At 26.5% G+C, this 26,821-nt stretch overlaps 1 protein-coding gene across 2 annotated transcripts; it reads left to right on the top strand.

Moving 5' to 3' along the window:
• LOC130671331 (transcription factor cwo-like) lies at positions 1-26,341 on the top strand. Of its 2 annotated transcripts, XM_057475157.1 has the most exons (5): positions 1-1,124; positions 12,859-12,988; positions 17,147-17,330; positions 17,403-17,639; positions 19,078-26,341. In XM_057475157.1, exons 1-5 carry the CDS (start codon positions 1,060-1,062, stop codon positions 19,626-19,628), a joined length of 1,167 nt encoding a protein of 388 aa, XP_057331140.1. In that variant the 5' UTR covers positions 1-1,059; the 3' UTR covers positions 19,629-26,341. The 2 variants fall into 2 exon arrangements, with proteins under 2 accessions (XP_057331140.1, XP_057331141.1); XM_057475158.1 differs by lacking the exons at positions 1-1,124; positions 12,859-12,988 and adding an exon at positions 16,380-16,806.
• The last annotated feature ends 480 nt before the right edge of the window (positions 26,342-26,821 follow it).

Genomic DNA, 26,821 nt, shown 5'->3' with positions numbered 1-26,821 from the left:
CGTTTTATACGCGTATTGCAACCTGCCGGGCAACGACACGCGTGCCAAGCGAATTAATCGGGGTCGCCCTTATTTGTTTAATTAAATCGTCTAATTTGAATTTTAAAAAACTAAATTGTCAAAATATTGCACACCTCGATCGCGAAGCGCAGAGGTAGCGCTCTATTTTCGCCAAATTTTATTATCATTAATGTGATCATAGATTAATTATTTAAAAAAAAAAATATATATATATATATGTGTATATAATATTAAAAATTAAATAAAAGAGTTACAGTAATTGTAAATATAATGAGTGTTTTTTCTCAACGCATTCACAGATCACCTGACAATTGTGAGTTGTGAGGAATTTTGAAAAGTCAATGGCCGTATCGTGAATCTTGAAGGCTTCCTCCCACTACTTATAACTGATGATCACGTGGAAGGGCGTGTGGTTGATGCAGGAGTAACACGCGAGAACAGAAGCATAAGATTTAAGAAAAAGAGATAGACTAAGATTAAATTCATAAGAGACAAATAATATAACTAAATATATAAACATGTTAATATTTTAAATAAAACATTATTTTGGTTTTTTAGTGGTGACAGTGATCTACTATTTAAATTTGCCGGTAAATTGATAAATTTTATCAACTAGTGAAAACTTACGGGCTCAGCTAAATAAACTAATGACAAAAACAATTCAAAGTGAATTAAATAAAGTTTTGTCTAGCGATTCGATAACTAAATAATTCATTTTAATGTTAATTCATTAATACTTGAGTGTAAATTATCAATGAATATTCAGACTGTGTAATCAAAAATTACATATATATAGATATTGTTTTTTTATTGCTTATTCTTTGATTTGTTAAGTCACATTCTCGTATAAACTCTCATGCTAACATGAGCTTGACACAAATTGTATTCGTTACGTGGTGGTTGACACGCTCTTATTGTATATGAGTATTTTCGAAGATACAAATATTTAAGAAGACTATTATCCTTTTATTGGACTTAAAAGTGTGTTTATACGTATCCATTTTGTCTCAAAGATTTTTATTTTATTTAAATATCAAAATGATGGATACTCAGAATTATTGGGATGAAAGTTCTGCACATTCTATGCAGGTGAAATATGAAAGGTGAATAACGTATTTTATTTTTTAATTATATAATTTATCTCATTAATTAGATGATAAAAATCTGCAAGTGAGGCTTCACTTTTCGTGGTTCTCAAAAATTAAGATTTTATGATCTTACAGTTAGCAAACAATTGACAATTTTCGATTTTTTTTTTAAATTTAATTAAAAAAAAAAACTGAAAATATGCATATATAGAAAATTTTAAAAATTCCGAGTGTAATTTTTTAAAATATATTTTTTTTTAATTTATCGTTTTGAAAAAAATCCGAAAATTATTAAACGTCGGCTAACTTTAGTATCATAAAATTCTGCAATCACTATTTCTTTCTCAATCGGTTAGTTAATTCAAATTGATAAGAATTATCAGGAAATAAGACAATTTTTGAGTTAATTACAAAAGATTGAAATTAAAAAAAAATCCTCGGGGAATCAATTTAAGGACTCCAGTGTTTTACGTTTCGTATCTACATAAGACTGAAAAAATTTTGATTTGTCAGTTCACTGAGAGAAAAAATGATTCTTATAAAAATAATTGATTCTTATCGAAGAAATTAATTTATTGCAAAACTTGCAATAATTTTTTTTGTCTGAAAAAATTATAATTTCGTGTAGTAATTTAAAAAACAAAATTACTTATTACTTATTACAATATAAAATATTTATTAAAAAATTTTTTAGCAACTACTTTTATTTAAAATAATTACTAAAAAGGAATTGCTATTTCTTTAATCAAAAAATATTTTTATTGCAAGCTTGCAATAAATTAATTTTAGTTATCAAAAATGTATTTTATTCCTAAGTCATTTTTCCTAAGTCATTTTTCCTCTTAATTTGAATTTTTGTTTTTTTATTATTTAATCCGTAATTAACTCAAATACATATCGAGAAAATAAAACTTATGAAAGGTGCAAAAAAAATTTTTTAAGACCAAAAAAAAGTAAAGCTTTACTTCTACATATTTACCAATTAGATCAATAAATTTTATTTTATATTTTATTGAGTACAAAGTAAGATTACAAAACTACTAGACATTTTTTTTTTTTTTGGTAAAGTGAAAATGAGTCTCAAGGTCATCCCATTCACGTGGTTCACTCTCACTTAAAATTGTCCTTCAATACAATAAATAATAAATAATGCTGGAGATTAAAGTGTTCGGTACTTAAACTTTGTAAAATTTGTCACTAAATTGCGAATACAAATTTATTAAAAATTAAGAAAATTTATATTTTTCAAAGAGTTTTGTCATAATCTATAATTATAAGTAAAGTAGGTTCAAAAACTACCATTAGTTCGAAAATTTATATAGGGAAGGGTGGGGCAGAGGGGCCCCCCTAAGCCAATTATTATTTTTTGTGGCTTTCAACCATATGATCACTTTACTTTTGTCCTATTTCGAACAAATTTATGGACATTTTGCCAAAATTCTGAAAAAAATTTTTTTTTTTGTGGGGCAGAGCGGCCCCCCTTCAAAAAGTGATAAAAAATTTTTTTTTTCGTTTTTTTTTTTTCAAATTGTTTTCATCATTAAAAATGTATTTCTTTCTCTTGACAACTATTTTTGGTTTTATATTACTCGAAAAAAATTTTTTAAAGCGTAAAAAATCGTTCACTCTCGATTACCTTAATTACTAATTGTTATTTAATAAAAAAAAAATCAATTCTATAATTTTACTTTATTTCAAAAATTTATCAACTAAAAAAAAAAAATTTAATTTTTATAAATTTTCAGTGACCAAATTTGCCTCTTACATAAAGAAACGGCCGAAAAATATGAAAAATTAATTTTTTCGGAAGTTTCGGCTGGTCCATTTTGCCCCAGGTGTCATGCGTAGGGCTAGAAATGTGGAATTATAATAATTTTTTTTTAATTTGACGATAAAAATATGAAAAAATCACTTTTTCAAAATTTTGGGCTTGTCCATTTTGCCCCAAATGTCATGCGTAGGAGTAAAAATGCGCAAACATATCGGATTTATAGTAATTGGTCGAAAAAAAAAAAATTTTTTTTTTGGTCAAAATTTCAGGGGGGCCGCTCTGCCCCATGGGGGCCGCTCTGCCCCACCCTCCCCTATGTATTAGACTGCGTCAAATAAAATCAATAGTTTTTTTTCCGTTTCCATACGAAAATTATGCTGTATGTAACATGAAAAAAATTGGGTACCTAGTTAAGTCCTCCAACTCAATCAAAAAACGCGCGCTCGCTTAAATAATATTTCCCATTTAAAAAACATGGGAAATTTTTTTTTTAATTTGAAATTTTATAATTTGTAGAAAATTAAATGCTCTACAAAAAAAGTCTCTTATAATTTTTTGATAAATCTCACCATTTGAAAGTTACTTATAGATCACTTTTTCTTGCAATCAAAATATCCTATTCAATAATTTTTTAATCTCACAGTTCAAAAATTACCGGTTTTACAAATTAATTATTTGGGAAGAAAACTGAAATTTTCGTAAAAAAATAATTTCTTGTAGAGAATTCGATTCTCTACAAATAGATGTTACGGTCGTTTCAATTTATTGATCCGTAAACGAGTTATAACATTTCAAACTTAAAAAAAAAATTTTCCCATGTTATAAATGGGAAATTATATTTAAGCGAGCGCGCGTTTCGTAATTGTGTTGGAGGTAGGGCCTAACTTAGTACCCAATTTTTTTATGATCAACGTAATTTCGTATGGGACTGAAAAAAAAATATCGATTTCATTTGGCACAGTCTAATAAATATATATGTAATATAACCGGCCTTGTCGCCAGCAAAGCGCTGACAATTCTCATCGGATCTCAAATTTTCAAGGATTATTCTACAGGCGGTTACCTTGATTAAGTTCAAAGATGGGCTAAGTCGGTCAATTACTTTAGAAGCTGTGACTGTTTAAAATTTTCACGATTTTAAAGAATTTATCTTTTCACTATTAAAGTTCATGTATATAGAGGTATTGAAATTTTTGTTTTGAGAAATCTACCATCCATTTCGGCTGCCAATGACCTTTTTTTTATTCAAATTCAAAAATAATCATACAGAAAAAAAAACAAGTAAGAAAGAGAGACATAGGTATTGTGAATGATTGCATCTAAATCACGTGTACGATTTCACGTCTTTTATGTATACATATTGTCAAAGACAAATGTATCATGCAAGCCATTGACACTGTTCAATCGATCTTACCTTACTTTGATACCGGATGTACAAGAATTGACATTTAAAAAAAAAATTGATTTAAAAATAAAGACTCTTTTGGCATAAATAACTTTATTCAAATGGATTTGTAAATTTATATTTTTTTCAAATTTTGCAATTTATTTACAACAACTTTTACTATCATATAAAAAAAAATCTTACATGTCATTAACATTAGGAATTAATTAATAGTATTTAATATTATAATAGTTTTATAAATGATTATTGAAATACAAATACACAACTTGAACCTTGATAGAACACGTCTGTCCTAGACCTTAGCTCTCGGAAAAATTACAAAATTGATATTCATTTAAAAATTAACATAAATACATTAAATTTGAATAAATGAGTTGTTTATAATATGATACCTTGCGGTTATTTCTTTTTGTACGATTCTGTCATCGACAGTAATTAGATTTCGCAATTGACAATTTAGTTTCTAACAAAGGTTCGAAATTTTTTTTGTAAAAATTTATTGTAAATAAAAAAAAATTTGAAACTTATTTTGAATTTAACGAAATTTTTTGAAATACTCAAAGCTTATTTTGAAATTCAATAGTTTTGTTCTGGAATTTAAAAGTAAGTTCGCAAATCTCACAATGACCATTTATAAAAAAAAAAAAAAAAACAGTGAAAATACCAATAGAATTATTACTCTAATTACTAACAAATAATTTGCTATAAGTATTTATTGTCTTAAAATTGTATCCATTTATTTAAATTCATACTCTGAAAATTCAAGATTTTTTATGGTGTCAAAAAAAATTCATATTTTTTTAGTTTTCTATTAAAAGAAACATATTAATTTTTATTTTATAACAGATCAAGAGATCAAAATTTCAAATTTTCTACGGTATTTTGTTTTAAAAGTTGTTAATGCCGTATAAATTTAGTTTGGAGCGCTGTCATTGATCGACTGGGATCGAGTAAAATGTACGATCTAATAGTCATATATGTAGCAGTCGTACATCGTTCATGGAGCTCTGACGTAAGTAATGCGTTTATATACGTCATGGAAAAGAACGATATCACTAGGTACAGTGAACGACATTGGTTGTTAAGTATGTATATTTACATGTCACCGTTCGTTTCATTTTTCCCGCCAGATATATACATATATAAATATACAAATACTAAAATTTACGTATTTCTCAGATCAGTTAATTGAAGTATGTTATTTTTTAATGTATTCCTTTCATAATCGTATTATTGTTATATCTCTTTCGCTCTTGAGTGAACAAGTGGTTCTTTTCTTGTTATACTTACACAATACTTAACATTGTCCAAGTAATGAAAAAAAAAAGGATATACTCTTTCATAGTGGAATACATTATGGCAAACTCTTTATTTTATATTTGCAGATTTTGTTTGTGGTTAAAATTTAGATAAAAATATATGATAAACTCTTTCATACAATTAACTACCTATTAGTTCAGTGACATCGTTGCAAAATATTTGACTATTGATAATTAATGATTAGCGATGTAAGGCAGAGAAATTGTCAAACAATAGTATGGACAATTGACCAGCGAAAAATTGACCAATGGTCACTTTTTGAATTTAGTGGTGGTTCCAGCGCGAACTTGATTTTGCCCAGAAAATTATTTTATAAAAAATTAACCGAAAAATTTTTTACTGTCATTTCGCATCTAAATAAAAGTAAAGAGAAATTTTTTACAAATTTTTTAGAATAAATAAATCGGTCGTGATACGACTTGCAGTTTACTTACAATTGCAAGTAATTGTGCATTTAATATTGTCTAAGAATTTGTTTTGTAAAAAAAATGACGGAAAAGTTAACTAAATAACTTGTCAGTCAATTGCTTGAGATCTGAATAAACATAAAAATGACGGTCATTTTGCTACACTATTAATGATACGTTTTATTAAAAATAGTATATCTTGTTTATTTATATATAGAATTCTTACATGAATGTAGTTATTGATTTAAGTATTTAACTTAAAATAAGATGTAAAATTGATTTACTTTCTCCGAAATTGAATTCTTGTTTTAAGAAATTCTGGATTCTTAATTTGTGAAAATACTTACGTACGTCAAGAACGAGAAAATTTTTGATTTAAGTATTTTAATTTCAGTTGAAGAAAATTTATTCTTGCATCAAGAATTATATTATTTTGATCCAAGTTTTGCATTCTTTAGTCGGCGCGTGATATTCATGTCTCAAAAATATGTATCATTCTATTGGTGTGACTTTACATTACTAGTGACTTGATTCAAGACAGCACTTTATCTTATTAAACATGAACTTTTTTTTCGAATTAAAGAAATGATGTCAGGGATACGTAATAATTTTAATTTCCAACTTTATTTTCGAAAAACACTGACTTCTGACGAAATTGAACTTGTATTTGAGTTTGAAGCCTGGTTTGCTGTCCACTAGGCTGACATAGTTCCGAAATATTGGAATGTTAAATTTCAACTATAAATACTATGAAAACAGTATTGAAATATCTCTTTATTCTCTACACTCAGAAAGTAAAATAATAGGAATTACTATCTAGTTATGGTAAAATTTTTAACCATCAATCCGATAGTAGTGAATATTATCTAGATGATTGTATAAACCATCTAGATTGTAATATTCACCATATTTGTAATAATTGTTACAATCCTGTATGTTAACTAGAGTTAATTGTTATTATTATTCTAAATAGTTATATTTATAATCCAGATGGTAACAGTTACCATCAGAAATTATGATTGTTACCATCCTGATAGTAACTATCACGAAATTTATTGCAGAAGTAAATATTATCATTCTGATGGTATCATGGTAATTATTACCATCCTGATAGTAATTGTTATCATCCTGATGGTAACTGTTACTATCCTGATAGTAACTGTTACGAAATTTATTGCAGAAGTTATCATCCAATAATTATTAATTCTATTAAAAAAAATCTGTCTATCGGTTGAGCCTGCGGATCAGCCCTAAAACTTCCCGCTGTTTTCGAGTTCAAGGAGCTCGAGAACATTGCTGTGAATACATTTTCCTAAAAAATATTTCCAATAAAACTTGTTTAAGTTGTACTTACAATCATCAAAATGAGAAAATCAAAGTTATACAGTCAGTTTATGGATTAAATAATTAAATTATAAAAGCTTATATTTGTAAATTTGAATCGTTAAAATAAAAATTGTTATATATATTTTAACAGAGGTCTGAACTATCAAAGAGTACTGAACTCAGCAGTAGATATTACTTCACACGCATAATTAGATAAGATATATAAAACTCACGTAATTTCCATAAAATATAGATATTAGTTTTTTTATTTTTAGTCCACTATTATTACTTTTTTGTTTGGTTACTGTTTATTAATTATGTTTCACGTTAAAATTCATTTTTTTTTTTCATCAAATGCCCGTCAATCATCTCATAAAATGATAAAAAAATAATAGTAATTTTATAAGCTGTATTTCAGTTACAATAAATAAAAACTTAGATCCATTAGTAGATTATGTGCGTAAAAGTTAGACGACCATAATCTACGTATATATATGTATATATTTATATTATGAGGTGTAGTTTAAAATGAAAGATATGCATGAGTAAACAGTGTAGGTTATGAACGGGAATTATGTGCAAGTCTCGTTTATATTTTCTAAGTCACGTTGGTTGCCACGCGGTCATTTGTTACGTTAGCAATATCATGAAATTGTTCTTATTTTTAATGTTTAGCTTACGAATATAACTTTTAAATAAATATTTTCTACTTGATGAAAATAATAATTCATTAAAAAATAATAACTATGTAAAGTAAAAGACCTAGTATCCGATCAGGAACCGGTACCCGATCACTCCATGTACTTGTATATCTATATTTAGATATATATATTTCTATCATAAATACATGCAGTGATCGAGTACTGGTTCCTGGTCGGCTACTGAGTCTTTTAATTTATAGCCTTCCAAAAAAGAACACTAAATTATTGTTGAATTTATTTTAGGCAGCTTTAATACATGAAGAATATAAAAAATGATTTGAAATGATCATTATTTGAATTTTTATAAATTTCTCTTATTTTCAATGAAGCGATTACATCAAATAAATTCATCAGACAGCGTTTAGCTTATAATAATAATGATGTATACATTCAGGGACATGGATGAAATTATTATTATCATTCTTTGTATAATAAAAGGTATTAATGAATTGTAGGATGAAAAGTAGTTACTATGATTTTAAATAAAGATTTAAAAACCAGTCAAAGATTTTTTTAATAAAAGAAATTTATAAAAATTTTACATGTGATATGTACTGCATTTGTTACACGGTGTACACGTTGGCATACACGTGAATTAACTATGAGTCAACTGAGTTTTCATTTTAACATATAAGTAAGCTGAAACACGTGGATATTATCACACTTTTGCTAATAAGACATGTTTCGCGCAACTTACTTCAATGCTCGTGTATTTTAAATTGACCAATTGGATATCCTTCTATGGATTATCAGAAGGAACTCCATTGAAATAAATTGTCATATTTTATTTTATATATATAAATATATATTTTTGTTTTATTTGAACATATCTCTAAAATATGTAGATACTTTAAATTTTGAAATTCAATAAAACGTTTTGCTTAAGAGTTAGAAACATTATTTTACCAGAATCACTTTAAAATTTATAGCAAAATTGAAGAAATACTAAGATTTATGTGTAAAAAACTAAATGCAAAAAAGCAAATAACTCACATTGCTAAAAAGATGTGAAAGTAAAAGTATGAATGTGAGGACGAGATGAATGTTGGGAGGAGAGACCATTGAAGGACGCATCTAATCGTTATTGATACTATTTTTTTTTACATACAAACAGTAAAAAATTGTGCTCTAGATTTATAAATTAAACAAACTATTAGTTTTGTCGAGAATTCCTTACTATTATTTAATACTTTTGAAATATTATACTTTTATTTATTTGATATATAACGATGTCGAAAATTCTACAAAGTATACGCAGAGAATTTTTTAGTAAAAATAACCAAAAAATTTTTGGCAACCATGGGACAGCCTATTATTCGTGAGAATTATATTATTTGTTTCAGTAGTTTATAAAAACATTTTATTGAAATACACTTTATAGAATAACTATTTTTACTATAACACAAAGTAATATTTCTGACTTATCAAAAAAATCTATCACTTTATTTTAATATTTACATAGAAAACTTAGAAGAAACATAGTTTTTTATGCAAATGTTATAATTTCATAGAAAACTTATGAATTTACATTTAAAAACTCCAACTATTTTTGATACTTTGTACTACACGGCATAGTAATTTTATCAAAAATCTTCCAAATTCGAGTTTGTTCAGAAATATTCGGCTTCTTAGCTTTCTTTTAATTATAATGTTTATTCAAGTTATTGCTTTTATTTTATTTTTTATAAATATTTTACTGAACGTTCTAATTTAGCATAATCAATTAAGATGCAACTGATAAAAATTTGTAAAATAAAATTGTCGCTTTGTGAAATTATAATGTACATTGTAAATTCTGTTTGATGCATTTAAAAAATTCTATCCCTATTAAAAAAATCCATGTGGGATTGTCTGGGAACCCATAGGAATCCATAAAAGAAAGTATGGATTTATGTAAGAATCCATATAGAAAACTGTGGGTACCATGATGTCCATGTAAGAACTTCACATAGGAAACTAGGTATCTGGAATTTCATGTAGGAAACCCACGTAGGAAACTGTTTATATTAATAAAAGAATAAATTAATACTCCTATAGGAAACCATATGAGAATCTATCCGAAAACGCCATGTAGAAACTCCCATATAAGAATCTAGACTGGGTTCCCGTTTGGATTTTGTTGATAGGAATGTTATAGGTCATTTTTACCATAATTCCATACTGTCCTCATGCTACTATTACTGTAGTAATTTCTCTATAAATTTTTTATGTAAAAAGTACCGTAAAATTCTTTGAGTATAGTTATTTATGTTGAATATTAATTTTAGCTGCTTCAATTTCGAAATAGTTACGAAGTTCATTGTTTTAAAAATTTGATAAAAGCTTATTATCCAATTCTACTACGTTTATTGTCATTTCTTATTCTTGAAATTTTTAAGAAATAGAATCTAAAAATTAAACTTGAACTTTCAAAAACTAGACATTGTTTAAAATAAAACATGTTAGGTAAGACCAGAAAAAATTTCAAATTCAAACCATTTCATATATATTTTATGAAAGAATTAATATTTGAATATATGAGTGAGATCGAAGAAAAATATCACTTATACTCTATAATTGTAGAGACTATTTGAAGAAAATTGAAACACTATTCAAAAAGGATATAGTACAATCTGGTTGCACGTAATTCTGGTCACTCTGCTCATTCACATAAATTGAAATTTTCTCTATAAGTAGAAGAGAGACAAAAACATTACTTATAAACAGATCGTATGCACTATTGTGACATTTCATTATTTCATGTTCACTTAAAAAATTCTTGAATTTCAGTAAATGGAACTAAAATTACTGAGAATATAATCCTAATTTTGTAAAAAAAAAAAAATGATTTCTACTTTTCCTATCTAACTAAAATTAGAAATATGATTCTACACTAGAGAAATACAATTAAAAAAAAATAACTTTCTTGGGTCAATAAATTATTCATTTTTAAACTTAATGAATTAATTTTTATGTAAACAAAGTGCTTAAGGGTCGATAGTTATTTTTGTCCAACCTTTTCTCTCAAATGAAAACTCTTAACGCAAAATTAAGAACGAGGATCTCATTGCTCTATTCAAATATCTCTATATAATCTAGTAATCTACGTTTTCATTTTTAAAAAATGTTCATTTGCTTAAGACAATTACGTGGATAAAGTTTCCATTCACTACGCAAGTGCAACAAGGAGAGTACCATTCGTCCATATGAGTGTGATAGAGAAAACAGAGCCGACTCTTGTTAATTCGAATTTTCATCTCAATACAATATTTTTTCATTCAAACCAAAATTATTTAAGTCAAGCCAGTATTCTATTTACTTATATAATTTTTATTCAGTCAAAAATGAATTTCTTGTATCGAACGATTAATTGAATGCAAAATTACAATAAAATAATTTCTTAGCCCAAGAATGTCTAATCTTCTGAAAAGTTTTTCGTTTTTATCAATTTTTTGTTAGAATGGTTGAAAAAAATTTTAATGTCATTATAAGGAAATAACAATAGTAAAAATGCTTCGCATGTGGAAAATTATAATTGAAAGAACTCGAAAATGTGTACATATATGTATTAGGGTGGTCGTTAAAAATTAAATTTTCTCAGGCGCCCGATAAAAAGCTTCTTTTTAGTGAAAAAATACGTAGGTAATTTGGTTTTTCCTTTTTAAGTAAAAAGAAAACACGTGCCGCAGGACGATCAAAGTTCATTTTTCGATACAATCGTGGTTTTTTTTTAATATCTCATGAAATATGCAGATTAAAAGAAAAAATTATAAGAACAATTTTGTAGGAAATTAAATTCTTGACAAAAAAGGTCATGTTCATTTTTTTTATAAAATGTGTATTTATGAAGATATTTTAAAAAAACTTTTTTAGATCTTATCAATTGAGCATTTTAAGGATTACGAATGATAAAAATAACGTTATTTCTTAAATATAGACAACTTCGCAACATATCAATCATTAATGCTTGTCATAGTTTCTATATACTTAGAAAAATGTTATTTTCAAAATTGTAATCCTGAAAACGTTCAATTCATCATCAGATTTAAAAAAAGTTTTTTTAAAATATCTTCATAAATACACATTTTATAAAAAAAATCAATATGGCCTTTTTTGTTAAGAATTTAATTTCCTACAAAATTGTTCATATGATTTTTTCTTTTAATCTGCATATTTCATGAGATATTAAAAAAAAACCACGATTGTATCGAAAAATGAACTTTGATCGTCCTGCGGCACGTGTTCTTTTTACTTAAAAAGAAAAAAACAAATTCCCTACGTATTTTTTCACTAAAAAGAAGCTTTTTATAGGGCGCCTGAGAAAATTTAATTTTTAACGACCACCCTAATATTTATCCATACATATAAAATGTTTTCAAGTTCGGAAACAGCGGAAAGTTTTGGGGCTAACCCATAGGTCAACCGTTTTCTAGATTTTTTAAAATTAATTTAATATGGCCTATGATTGTAATTAATCAGGCTCATATTAATTAAAAATCAATTATGACAATAACCTATAGAAACTAATTATATAAAATATATCAAGTGAATAAAAAGTATTAAAAAAATTACCTTTTTTTTGTTTTCAGTGGAAAAAAACTTTATACCCAATAAATATAAATGATAATGTATGCTTGCAAATGTTGAGTAATAAAATTTATCGTCATGAGTCATGAAGATAATCATTGTACGAAAAAATACTAAATATATTTTTAAGTTACACAATTTCAAAAATTCAAAATTTGATTGAAATTACGAAAAAAAAACATTATTGCTTGCAAGAAGCTATTGGATATATATTTTAATACAAATGTTAAAATTTTTTATTTTTTTCCAACAGCTTGGACGGAAGATCATGCAAAGATGAAATATATAGAATGGGAATTGGTGCAGGATATTGTGATGGAAATCTCAATTTTACAACAGCATCCGAAGATGATGAAGTTTACACAAAAAAAAAAGTTTCTAGAGTAAGTAATCTTATTTTAACTGGATTTAAAATTGTATATTTTTATAAAAATTATTGTGTGCTGTTTTTTTTTTATATTCTTGGATAAATATACAAAATGTAATTTAATTGAAACCTGGAAATTTTTCCAATATTTTGGGAGCAACTGTAACAATATCAATTATATAATCCCATGTGGAACTTATTATTTCAATGTGTATTTTCTAAATGCTACTTATATTTTTCTTTTGTTATTCATAATTATTCCCGCTGTTATATCATTAAAGTCATGAATACAAAGATATCTTATCAAATATCGACTGATCAAAAAATTATTTGTAATTTTATCGACTTCTGTACTTTTTTTTTCTATATAATTTTCGAAATTCTAGTGTTTTAAAAAAATACATGTTAAATTATATAAAATATATATTTTTTGTATAAAAAAAACATATTATAAATACATATAAAAAATATATTTTTAATAGCTAACTTTTGGCCAATTTTCGTATATTTCAGAAAGTCCAAATTATAATTTTTGATAATAAATAAAACGATGAATAAATATTCTTTAATATATTCCATTAAATTACGTTATAGTTAAAATATTGTTTTAGTAGCTTATATTAATTAATTATTATATCTTTAAAATATTAATAATAAAAATAAATCTCTTAGCTTTATAGCAATTCGATTAGTTAGGGCGTCTGTATTTGTTAGACTGTACAGAAAATAAAAATTATAAGTTCAGTATCAAAGTCTCCGCTAGGTGGCCGAAAAATATAAAAAATTCTCGCATTAGATTCTCACAACAGAATGCATAAGTTGAATTTCTTCGCATCTAGTGCTATGAAACAATACAGCCAAAATATTGTTTCATAATTTTAAATTTATACCTTTTATCTATCTTTTTCATTTTGCTACAATAATTTCCTTACAATGTTGCATTTAATTTTCTTTGCCGTATTATCAGGCATGGCATATTTCGGTTTGATGTCACCGTTTCATTATTATCTATATGTGGTGGCACTACTTATAATTCTAACAATGAAAATGTTATATCATTAATTATACATTTTCAAGTAATATATCAATAACCCAAATAATGATGGCAGTTAAATAAAATAGATTTCTCCAATTAACAAATTTTCGACGGTTCAAGTCTTTTTCCATATATTAAAATCATGACAACATCAAAAATAAAATACAATAAGTTTCTGCAATAGTTTTCTAAGTCCGTCATGAATGAATTTACATATTTACTGTAATTTTCGTGGATAATTAATAATTATTAAAATTTTGATACCTTTGACGGATCACATATTTACAAAAGTTTACCAGTATTGTTTCTAGGCAATAGTTCTTTTGATCTAAGTTTTTTTAAATCTAATGCCGAAATTTTCGAGGTCTAACGAAATTTGTATAGAAATTTATGATTATGTCCAAATTGACATTTGTATGAATGAAATACTTTTTGTCGTGTTCATAATATATCTTTGGAATCAATCAATTGATTTGAATAATGATTCTTATCAAAGTAAATCATTAAAATCTCAAAGAGCTCAAAAATAAAAGTTTGATTGATAAATAAGAGAAGTTACAACTCTAAATAGCTTATAAAATTATATATTTTATAGTGTCTTTGAACTTTTTGAGAGATTACGTATATTTTTAAAGTTTTTACAGTCGAAGTAAAAATGAAAATTTTTCAACTGGGAATTAACATTTTTCGTCTGACACTCGATTTTTGAAAAAGTTTAACAAAAAACTTCAAAATCATGCTCAATTATATTTACAAAAGTGAGTTTGGAATGTTTAAAAAACATTTTAAAAAGAAGTTTTTTTTTTAAATTTCGAGGTACCCCCCCCCCCCTCCCCTACTATATTTTTGTAAATTATTTTAAATACCAAAAAATTAAATCTTTGCATAAATTCATCATAAAAAAGATATTCAAATTTTTCCAAAAAATTTTTTTTCCCAATTAATATTTACAGTAAATGTTAGAATCTCAAATATAATAATAATTATAATTATTGTTTTTATTACTTTAGCTATGATGTTTACTCAAAAATCGCTAACTCTGAATGTAATCAGCAAAAAAATAAAAATGAATAGTTATTAAAATTTATTTTGCATAATCAATTTATCTATAAAATAAAATTTATTAACTCATAATTATAAACAAAAAATTTATTGATTTTTATGATGAGGCCGATCACCTCTAGTAACCTAAGAATCACGTATAGCAGTCAAGATAGCGAGAAAAAGAAAGAAGAAGTCTTGTTGTCAGACCGTATGCAAGATCCAGTAAATCTCAGTTATCGTTTGAAAAACATGCAGGGGACCTCCACTGTCATTTGCAGAGATAACCGGACCATAATGAGAATATTTATACCAAGCACATAGTTCAAATATACTAGATTTATCCGGTTTATTTGATATCATTCGACCCGGATTGCTGCTTCTCCTTGATAACATTAGTTTTTTTTTTTTAATCACTCTTATGAGCTGTATCACGTGCCACTCGTGGAATAAATATAAAAAAACGTGATTTCTTAATTTTTCTCCGAACATAAATTTATTATTTATTTTTATTCCGCAGTGGTAATCCCAATAAAACTTTTTCATTAAAGTTTATTTATAACTAGTATATGTACATTGGGTATATTCATATCTGCTCATTACTCATTAAACTTTGACCCCTTTAAAGCACCTGTTGCATCAATATCTACATCTGTGTTCTTCTAACTTGTCAAACATTACATACATCGTTTTCAACACGTCGTGTTTATATACTTACGTTGTTTTAAATTCATTGACACAACTCGCAAACGTGATGTATACAAACCATAATTAAAAAATGTATATTTGGATAATTACTTAAAATTAAATTTTTTCAAAATTTGCAATTAAAACAAAAAATTAAATAATTTATTTATTTACTCGCAAACTCTATAAATTATTTATTTTATTTATATTATATATTTCTAGTTTAAACCGACTTATAAATTACTCAGTTATTTTGAACTTTCATCTTATCAACTTTATGTTTTTTTTTCGGGTCATTTTATTTTTTATCACCAAAAAAAAAAAATAAGTTTTGCAAATAAACGGGTCACAAAAGTTTCAATAACATAACATTTATTTATAATATTACAATAAATTAAATTTAAATACGAATATATTTATATACATTTATGATATTTACAATTTAAAATAATCAAAAATAAATTTCCTTATGTACTTGGATCCTCACGTGTTGTTTTGTTATTGAGAGACGTATACACGTGATTAGATGATATAATTTACACCAACATAAGGGGGAGGGGGTATAAAGAAGACGATTCTGCTTGGCCCACTAAAGAAATGCATTAACTGTTGAGTAAGGTTGAGCACCACTCTTAGCTATCCAATCATTCAGAACGACGTAACTTGGTAGCAGTTGCTTCAGTCTGACTTGATAACTCGTCAAAGGTGGAACAAAATGAAATTAAATAATATTATTGAAATTTCATTTTGATGGGTTTTCGCAATAATTTATAATAGCATACAATAGCCATTATCTCAATTTTTATTCACAATAACACACACCCCCGCACACCTTTGATTGTATAGATTTTTATAAAACAAAATAAAGACAGTAAAATTTTATTTGTGATCGTGTAGAATTAAATTTAATTAGTTGCTAATTTATTTAAATATTAATCATTAAATGTATAAAAATGGTAACACATAGTATGGAAAATATTTTAAAAATGCAGTATTACACGCCGGCGAATCAAGACGAAGCGCTAAATTCGTCCCCGTTAAGCCGGAAAAGACGTTGTTTAAATAAAGAGGTAATTTCTATGTGAAAATATAATAAATTATGTTAAAATATATAAATTATTACCCTTATGAAAAATTTCATAGTACGGTTATATATTTTAGGAAAATTTATTTAAGATCATTGTCATTGATAATTATGTTTCGATTTAAAAAAAAATTAAATGACTGGCATTTCCGATGACGTCGATGGCATGCGACCTTTTTTGCGAAATGAATAACAATATAATTTATAATCAGAATCATTACTTTATTTGTATTGTATTTATAAAATATATTTAATACAATGAAAATTATAAATTTTAATTCAATAATTTAATAAATAAATAATTTTTTTTTTTAATTATGTTACAGCAAGATCCAATGTCACATAGAATTATCGAGAAACGAAGAAGAGATCGTATGAATAATTGCCTAGCTGATCTTAGTCGACTTATACCAACTGAGTACTTGAAAAAAGGCCGAGGAAGAGTTGAAAAAACTGAAATTATCGAAATGGCTATTCGGCATATGAAGTTTCTTCAAGGAGCTCATCAAGGTAAATTTAAATAATTCATTTATATGAATTTAAATTTAAATATATTTATATTTATTTTATTTTATTTTATAGACACAAAACATCCTTCGGTAACGACTATTCATAATCACCCAGAAGATAGTGTTGATAGTGTTTCACATTCAGCATCTGGATCAATAGCTGCTGAACATTACAGAATGGGCTTTCAAGAGTGTCTCAGTGAGACAGTACATTTTCTTGTTGAGGGAGAAGGTTTTTTTGCACGAGACTCCCTCTGCGTACAATTAATTAATCATTTGCAACAGCACTGTGAAAAAATCGTTGCTACAAGTAAATATTTATATTTAAATACATCAACTCTTAAATGACACCGTGTGCAGTTTTGACCTCAGACCATTTTCGTTTTTTTTAAATGTAACCTATAGAAATGGACTAGCCATGATGTCTATCATCGATTAACAATTGATACTTTAAAATAAGGATCTTTTTTGGTAAACCCATTTATGGAACCTAAACTATCTTGAAGTAGTCAATCTTTGGTGCCAAATTCTAATTCTTTGCTTTAAATATTGGAATTTAAAAAAAATGGCGCGTATTTAAGTAAAAAGAAATTTTTTACCGCTTTTTTTCTTTCTCTTCTCTTAAATTTGAAATAGTGAAAATAATGACTATTCACTATTTACTAATTAGAAGTATGCCACTAATTCAAATAATAGTATACACTGTAAAAAAAAAACCAGGGTAAGTGTTAAATTTTTCGGTGTTAAATTTCAACACCGAAAGAAGTGTTAAAGTAAAATCATCGCCAGTGTAAATATTTTTCACCGGTGTTAAAAAAATTTCTCAGTGTTAAAATATTTTTCGGTGTTGAAAATATTTTACGTTATGGAAATTTTTACAGTTAACACAGTGTTTTTATTAATTAATTAAATTATTGGTGATTGAAATCGTAGGCGTACAATTGTGTAATTTTCAAGTAAATTACGTATAACATAAATAATTATTGAAGTACCTAAGCACATAGCAAAATTGAAATTTCCTTTAGATAATATTCATTAAATTTTTTTTATATGCAAGACATTTTCTTTTTCTAATTTCTATACGTGGAATTTTTTTTTACACCTATTTAACACCGTCAAATTACACCGCCTACACCGGTTTTATTTAATTTGAACACCGCTTTTTTTACAGTCTATCTTAAAGTAGTGAATCTTTGGTGTAAAACTAATTCTTTTTTTTTAATATTTGAATTTTTAAAAAATTGCGCGCATTTGAATAACAAAAAAATAGTTTTCCTGCTTTTTTTTCTTTCTATGAAAATCCGAAACACCCAATATGATTAAGGTTGAGGCTTGTTTGTAAAAGTGAAAAATATGTTTCAGAATTTATTCAAAAAGAAATGCTAAACACTCTTGGGGTAGGATAGAAGTACCATTTGTGGTCACTGCTCCATTTTTGGACATTTAATACTTTATTTTAAATAATGAAAACGTATTTTAAAAAAATTTCATCGCAATAGTGTGATAAAAATATCTTCAAACACATTTAAAAAAATTAATTACGTTGATGCATATTTTACAAATTATTTTATTCAAAATTTTTAAGTGGCCAAAAACGGTACTTCTACTCTATTGGTAATTTTTTCGTGCTGAGGTCAAAATGTTACTGTTTGACGTATATTTAATTTCACTGACACGTGTCATTTAAGTGTTGAATGTTTTTTTATTTATTTATAAATGTGATTATTAATGTTGATAAAATATTACAGGTGATAGATTAGGATTTCCTCATCCAGAAATGCCAACGTTGAATGATACAAGTGTTCCGAATTTCGTTCATACAAGTATTCCAACACTTAGTCCACCAAACAATCATTCAGATCGTGGCTCAAGTTCGGGAGTTAGTTCATTCAGCGATTCAGAGCGTCCTCAAGCTATTATTCCACCTCCTACAATGGTCAGTGATGACAGTAATCACAGTACACATTCAAATACCGCATCTTCATCAGTTCCCAGGCCGTCAAATTATAAATTTAAGAGTTCGATAAAACAACGATTTTCAGCAGAACGAATAAAATCGAGCCCATTACCCACTTCAGAAAAGTCACACGGCGTACCAATATTTGCTTTACATGAAGCTGGATCATTTTATATTCCACTGACAGTTGATTCTGGCTTCATTAGACCACACATGTCTTATGTAGCAGATACAGGACCTGATGTTGTACTTCATCCAGTGACGATATCCGTTAATTTCAATCAGACGACTACTCCAGCGTGGTCACCTCAATATAGTCCTAGACATCAAGATCACTTGTAATAATAATATGAAATACTCTCAACTAACTTCAAACGTCACGTGATAGCATATATATTTTTTAAAATAATTACGTAATTTTACGGTAATAAACCAACGAACGAATATATACATATATAGTAATAATAAATACCAGGTGACTATTAGCATTTATTTATTTAATAATAAATAACGTATTGATTAGACTCGATTGAATGTTAATGCCGTATTATTTTTAAATTATCAATGTTTGTCAACCCTTCGAGTATTCGCCTTTTTATTAGTCACATAATTTTTAAAACAATGTCTTTAATATATATTATATATTTTATTCAGATAAAATATTAAATATATTTTTGTATGCTCTTGAATCATATTTTATAATTAAATTGTTCAATTTTTTAAAAGATGATTTAATAAAAAAATATGCTCAAAGTTTAAATGATTAAAATAATGTCTTTCCTGTTGAAAAACAAAATAAATAAAGGACAGGGTAACTCGACCAATAAATGACTGAGCCCCAATAATCGGGGGTAAAATATTTTGATAAATTTAACTGAAGGTATCTTTTGAATTCTGATACAAAGTACCGTATTTTTGAAGCTGATTTCAGATTAAAATAAATTTTATAAGAATTTATAAGAATGTTAAATCAGGGTGTCTACTGGTTAACTGTAAAAAATTCAGTCCGCGGTGTGGTGTAAATGATTTGGTGTGCAAATTTTCAACACTGCCGGTGTGAAAGTTACGCTGACACGGTGTTAAATTTTTGGCTGTGTGAATTAGAATGATCACAATACCAACGGTGTAAATGTTACTTTGATAGATACACAATAAAAATAAGTTCTTATTTGGGTGAGATAATAGTAGAAAATGCTTCTATAGAAATTTCTATTCTAAGTTTTAATTTTTAATTAATATCATATCAAACAAAAATACTAATATTAATAGAATCGTTAATCTGCAGATCTTTCCACCTTCGAACCATAATAGTATCTAATACATCATGTGGAATCGGTATTAGATTTGATTTCACTAGATGTAAAGACGTCCCAGAAACTAAGTCGCCATCGAGAATTGACGTGAGTTTTCGGTTTGTAGTGTTAATTAACAGTAGATTAACATTAACATTAATGTGTTTAACGGCGTGAGATTATACTTGTTTTTTAACAGTGGGGGTAAAAACCGACAGCGACTCATTCTCTGGGAGGACTTCATAAAATAGTATATACAATGAAGGCATGAAGAAAAACGCCGTTAAATGTCTAAGGCCAGTGTCATGCAGTCAGAGTTATGATGAAAATAATTAACTTTATTATTATTAAAAAAGATTTATACTTCATGAAATTCGGTACTTTGTTTAGTACTATTCACTTACAAAAACTGAACTCTGTAAAAAAAGTCATCTTTGGTGTCCTACCAATTAAAAGACATATAAGGTTATAACATTCAGCTGACGTTGCATTAATCTACACATGCGTGGGCTGATTAATTAAATGTGCATGTGCAGTCTAGGGATTTTGGTCATGTTAATAAGGCAGATAAATTCAAAGTAACGTCATAAGAGTGAAAGGTCATAATTATTGGCTTAAATTATTGTGTAGGGATATAGTCCACCCATTTTACTAAAATTCAGTGTGTTAATACATGTTAAACCACTCGTTTAACCAATCAGAAAGGATTGTATTTTAATATAAAATTTTATGGGGCTGGCTTTAACCAATTAGCGGCGTATTCTTCGGCATGAGTTACATAAAATACCTTTAAAGGTCGTACATAGATCAATGGTAAATATATACATAGATAAATATATTGTTAGTTTGTAATTAATTTACTTTTGATCGATGTCTACAATGTTACTTGTGATGAATGATTTTTAAAATTTAAAATACTAGACATTATATTTTTTTATTGGCTCAGTTATTAATTGTATTTTTTTTTTAATCATTAAAAAAAGTTGGTTTATAATTTTTAAGTTTAAGTTAAATGAATTAATTTTATTTTAAAAACAATAATTGGATCATTTTTAACTACAGATTATATGATCGGAAAATGTACTTCCATTTACTGGGAATATTATTATTATTCACTCTGTTATTATAATTTTTTTCCAAGATCCTAATTAATTTTTAAGTAAATAAATCCATATATTGGTCGATTTACTCTAGTCCTGTTTTCTTTAATTATAATAAATAATTTGTGAAACATAACTAACGATAATGTTATAATTATGTACGGAAAATGATGTAAATAGAATGTTACATAAGTTATTATTATTACATATAATTTAATCTGTTTCACGTTTAATTTAAGGATATATTTTGTGAGCTGAAATTATCTTGATATAGAACTCAAAGTTCTAAAAATAAAAGTAATTTTCAATAACGTTTAGGATACTAAGTTATGACATTATTCATTATTATATAATATTATTTAAATGGCTTTGTAAATATTCGAAGGGTTAAATTTAATTTCCTTTTTTATTTCTTCTTGTATTATTATTGGAAGATTGAATATGTGGTTAAATAAGTTGATTGGTAAGTGATAATTAGCAATTACCAATCAGTATTAAATCTCTTTATGTATATTATTATTATTATTATTATTATTATTATTATTATTATTATTATTATTATTATTATTATTATTATTATTATTATTATTATTATTATTATTATTATTATTATTATTATTATTATTATTATTATTATTATTATTATTAATAATATTATTATTATTATTATTGTTTACTGATACTGCGGTGCTTTTAAAGAAAAATTAATATGTATTGATTTGATTATTCTTTAATTCCATTAGTACTTTAATGCCTGAGCAGCTGTAGCTCAATTTAATTTTGTTTACGATATTAAAATAGAAATTAATTTTTTTTGTAAATTTTCTGTTATTGAAACGTTACATAGTAAAATATAAACACACGAAAACGTTCGATTACTAATTAATTATAGATTTATTAAAGTTTAACTCAGAGGGATCTATGGAAGTTTCTTTAATGAGTACTGAAACTTGGCAAACAAATTTAATAAATCCGGATCAATAAGAATTAATTTTAAGTTGCTTATTTGCCCAATATGTACAACCATATGCTAAACTACACTACCGCTTGAAAGTATTTAGCCACCTGCAATTTTTATTATATTTCAAACAATACATTTATTAAAACAATTTTATCATAGGTTTCATTGTTTGTATCTCACCACAAAATACGTATTGTTATTACGTCTGATAATTTACTAATAAATAATTAAAATTACTATGAAGTCGTTTGATTTATTCAAACTGCTGTTACAAAATACTTTTTTCTGAGAGGCCAAATACTTTCGAGCGGTAGTGTAAGTATAGGGCTTAGTTCTACTTTTTTGGTAGTAATAAAAAATTGTTACTACGTGGAAAGAAAATTATAGTAACTGCTCCTAGTACGTTTATGAAATATCAGCTCATAATATTATAGTGATAATTATTAGAAATTATAGGATATACGCCCATAATTTCTAGAAAAAGTCTCCATAACTGTGGGAATAAATCCTGTAATTAGGGTAATAGCTTCTATATCGTATGCACGGAGAAAAATGGACTTAAGAAATCTATGAATTTTTATTATGCTGTCGACGAAACTTGAAACAAGAAGTTGAGTTGCCAAAAAATTATTATATTATACTACAAAAAATATTATACACTTAAAAGTTATTAAAAATTGTGATTAATATTATTTGTCTAAGTTAGGATTTATAGTAGAAAAAAAAATTGTAACGAGCTCAAAATAATTATAGTGCAGCATAATAATTTTTTGACGATTTATCTTCTTGTTTCGTCGACAGCATAATAAAAATTCATACATTTTTTGTCTCCATTTTTCTTCGTGTGATGACTAAATTATGGTAACAGTTAACATAATACCATGGTAATAGTTACCATAATATTTAGAAATTAATTATATTATAGTAATCATTATCATAATAGATGGGAATAATTACTATAATTACATAGGAGGTATTACCATAATGGTATAGAAAATATTCCCATATCGTATAAGAATGAAAACTCTGTAAATAGGAATGGTTACCATAATTTGTATGGGAGCCGTTTCTATAATCGATACTTCGAAAAAACCGGCTACTGTACGTTATGGAAACCATTCACATAATATATAGTAATTGTTACAATAACTTTTTCTTCGTGAAGAAACAGTAAAAATTTGGTATTCAAGAATTATGTTACAAAGTATTCAAGTATTCAAGATTTTTCTTACAAATTCATTTTGAAAACCATTTTTAATCTTTTCGCAGCAATCTGTAAAGTGCATATATAATATTTACATTTTCTTATAGATTACAATAAGTTGTGTAATAACTTTGATATAGAGTTTTTTTAGTAATATAGTCAAGAGGTGAGTATCATTCTGCGTGAGGAGCATTTATATTTGCACCATCGCATGTAAAAAAGCAATATACTATAAACAATACATTGAGGATATACGGAACATTGTATAATATGTAATATTATATTAGAAGAAAATCATCAACACCAATAATCATCACGGTATTTTTTATTAGGATCTACTCTATGATCAATTACTTTAGTCACTCTTCTACATCTTTTAACTTCCACAATCTTCTAAGGTTTTTTCAGTGACGTTGATGTCAGGATTGGTAATGCGCATGGGTGCTTATTCTTAAAATCGCAAAATCAAATGGATGGTCCTTTTTGTTAGGAGCTCTAACTTTTTTAATGTCACTATTTTCGATTACTTAATAATTGTTGTGATTATTATTCTTTTGGAAAGAGTAAACCTGTTAACTTTTCTTTTTCAATAATAACTTTTTGTAACTTTTTGTTGATAGTTTTTCACTGTCAAGGAAAATTGTTGTATCTGTACACGAAAAAAATTATACTTAAAATATGAATATTTTTTAGTATGCCTCAAACTTACATTAGTTTGTGTACGTACTGATTTTTAACTAGAGCCATAAATTATCAATAAATAGTAAATATCAAAACTAAAACTTCTGAAATTAGAATTGGAAATCTGGGGACGCAGGTTTTCATCTCATTAAGTATCACTTATTTGTTTTATTTATATCATAAAATAATTAGCTTTTACTGATCAGTATAAAATTTTTTCTAAAATAATCGGTAGTAATAATAGTAAATCTCAAGAAATACTAATTACATATCAATGTCAAGCTCAACTTGTGGTTACTCTGTATTGATATTCAGTATTCAATTTTTTTTTTTTTTCATGTATAACCATAACGTTAATATTTATATAAAAGCGAGTTTTCATTATTGAAGTAATGAAATTAAATATATTTAATGCTGACAATAAATTATTAAAAATATTGTTAAGCAAAAAACAGAGTATTAAGGTAGTTGTTGTGCTATAGGCTTCATTGGTAGAATTCAATGAAATTGAATTATGATATTTAGATGGATGTCCTGAATGTAATTTTATAAAGTCGGAATTTTCGATCGATTGTGAAGCAAGATGTCGATAATCAAAGTGTACACTGTTAAAATGTAGTAAGTTGGATAAACTTAAAAAAAAAGTCATATTTTTCCGTATGTTTCATGTAGTTATCGGTAGAATCTTTCCAAAAATGAATAGATTGTAAGAAAAATATTTATAAAATAAACAAAACAACAAATAATTTTGTTTCTGATAACAAAGTTATCAATATTCAACGATATCTGTCTCACATTTTCGAAATGAGCAAAGCAAGTAAGCGATATTGAGTGAAAGAGTAAGCAGTAGCAAAAGAGAGAGTGGGCAATAGCACATTCTATATAAATAGCAAGACAAATACCTTAAGCAAATTTACTATTAATAAATTTAAATGACAATGTAGTAATGAGTGGCAGCATTGGAAACATAAGGGTAAATAAGAGCTTAAGTAGTAAAAATTTATGACAATACGTCTGTATCAATATTTACTTACTATTGAGTAAAATTATTTGATTATTCAAAGAAGACATTAACGTGTAAAAACATGATACTGAAGTTAGCCGACGTCTAATAATTTTTGGATCTTTTTCAAAATAATAAATTATAAAAAAAAAATAATTTAAAAAATTACACTAATAATTTTTTAAATTTTCTATTCGTGCATATTTTTAGTATTTTAGTAATTGATTCGTTGAAAAAAAAAAAAACCGAAAATTTTTAATTGCCTACTAACTTCAGGATCATGTCAAAATACATCATTTATGAATCAATTCATCACCTTTGTTTCCTAACTTCTTTGTTGTGCTTTGTTGATATATCTTGGAAATCAATAATCAAATCAAGTTTTAATATTTGATTGGTCAGTTCATTAGATAGCAGGTCAACTCTGGTGAAAAATCTATTCTATCGCCACCTATGTTCATAATCAAGTCAAAAGAATGATACCGGATATATATAGAAGGAAATATTCACCGTACAGTTATTATCATTCGACCACCGCAATCATTGCTGTATTATTTTGTACGTCTTAAAAGTATTTTTTAACGGTTATTAATTAATAAAACTTCACAGTAATTACTCAAGTGAATTCAATACAAACTGAGGAAGATTTTACAATAATGGCAGAAATAAATAAAGATGTATTCAAAACTATGGAAATTTTTGATAACATGAAATATGGTGATGTGCGTCGTAAAATAATGAATGGAAAATTGTCAGTTGATACCAAAGTCAAAATAAGCAGTAAATATCATAACTTACTTCACGAAATTAGTAACGAACTTATCAATTATGGCAATGGTCTTCAGCAGGAAAGTGAACATGATTACGAAATTACGATTCTTTACCTTGCGTTTTATTTCGATGACGAAGAGTTTTTTGATTATCTTATTAAAAATAACGCCAATATTTCAATGACAACAGAAAATTTTGACCACATTATGACATATGCTATTAAATTTAAAAAACTGAAATACGTTGTGAAATTAATCGACTCGAGGATGAATGCTAGTCAAAGTTTAAATTTGCTAAAAGCAAAAGGATCACATTCATCATATACGCTATTACAACAAGCTGTTTTATGTAATTCGTGTGAGATTGTTGAGTTTCTTATCAGTCGCGGTGCTTCCATTGACATTGATAATTTTGAATATCCTCGACCAGTATTAAACGTTGCAGCATATTACGGTAGTGCTGAAGTATTGGATTTACTTGTCAATAAATATGGCTGTGACGTTAATAAAGCTGGTTTTTTCAA

Source organism: Microplitis mediator, chromosome 7, assembly GCF_029852145.1.
Source record: "Microplitis mediator isolate UGA2020A chromosome 7, iyMicMedi2.1, whole genome shotgun sequence".
In the NCBI taxonomy this organism is placed as follows: Eukaryota; Metazoa; Arthropoda; class Insecta; order Hymenoptera; family Braconidae; genus Microplitis; species Microplitis mediator.
This window is presented reverse-complemented; position numbering and strand designations above follow the sequence as displayed.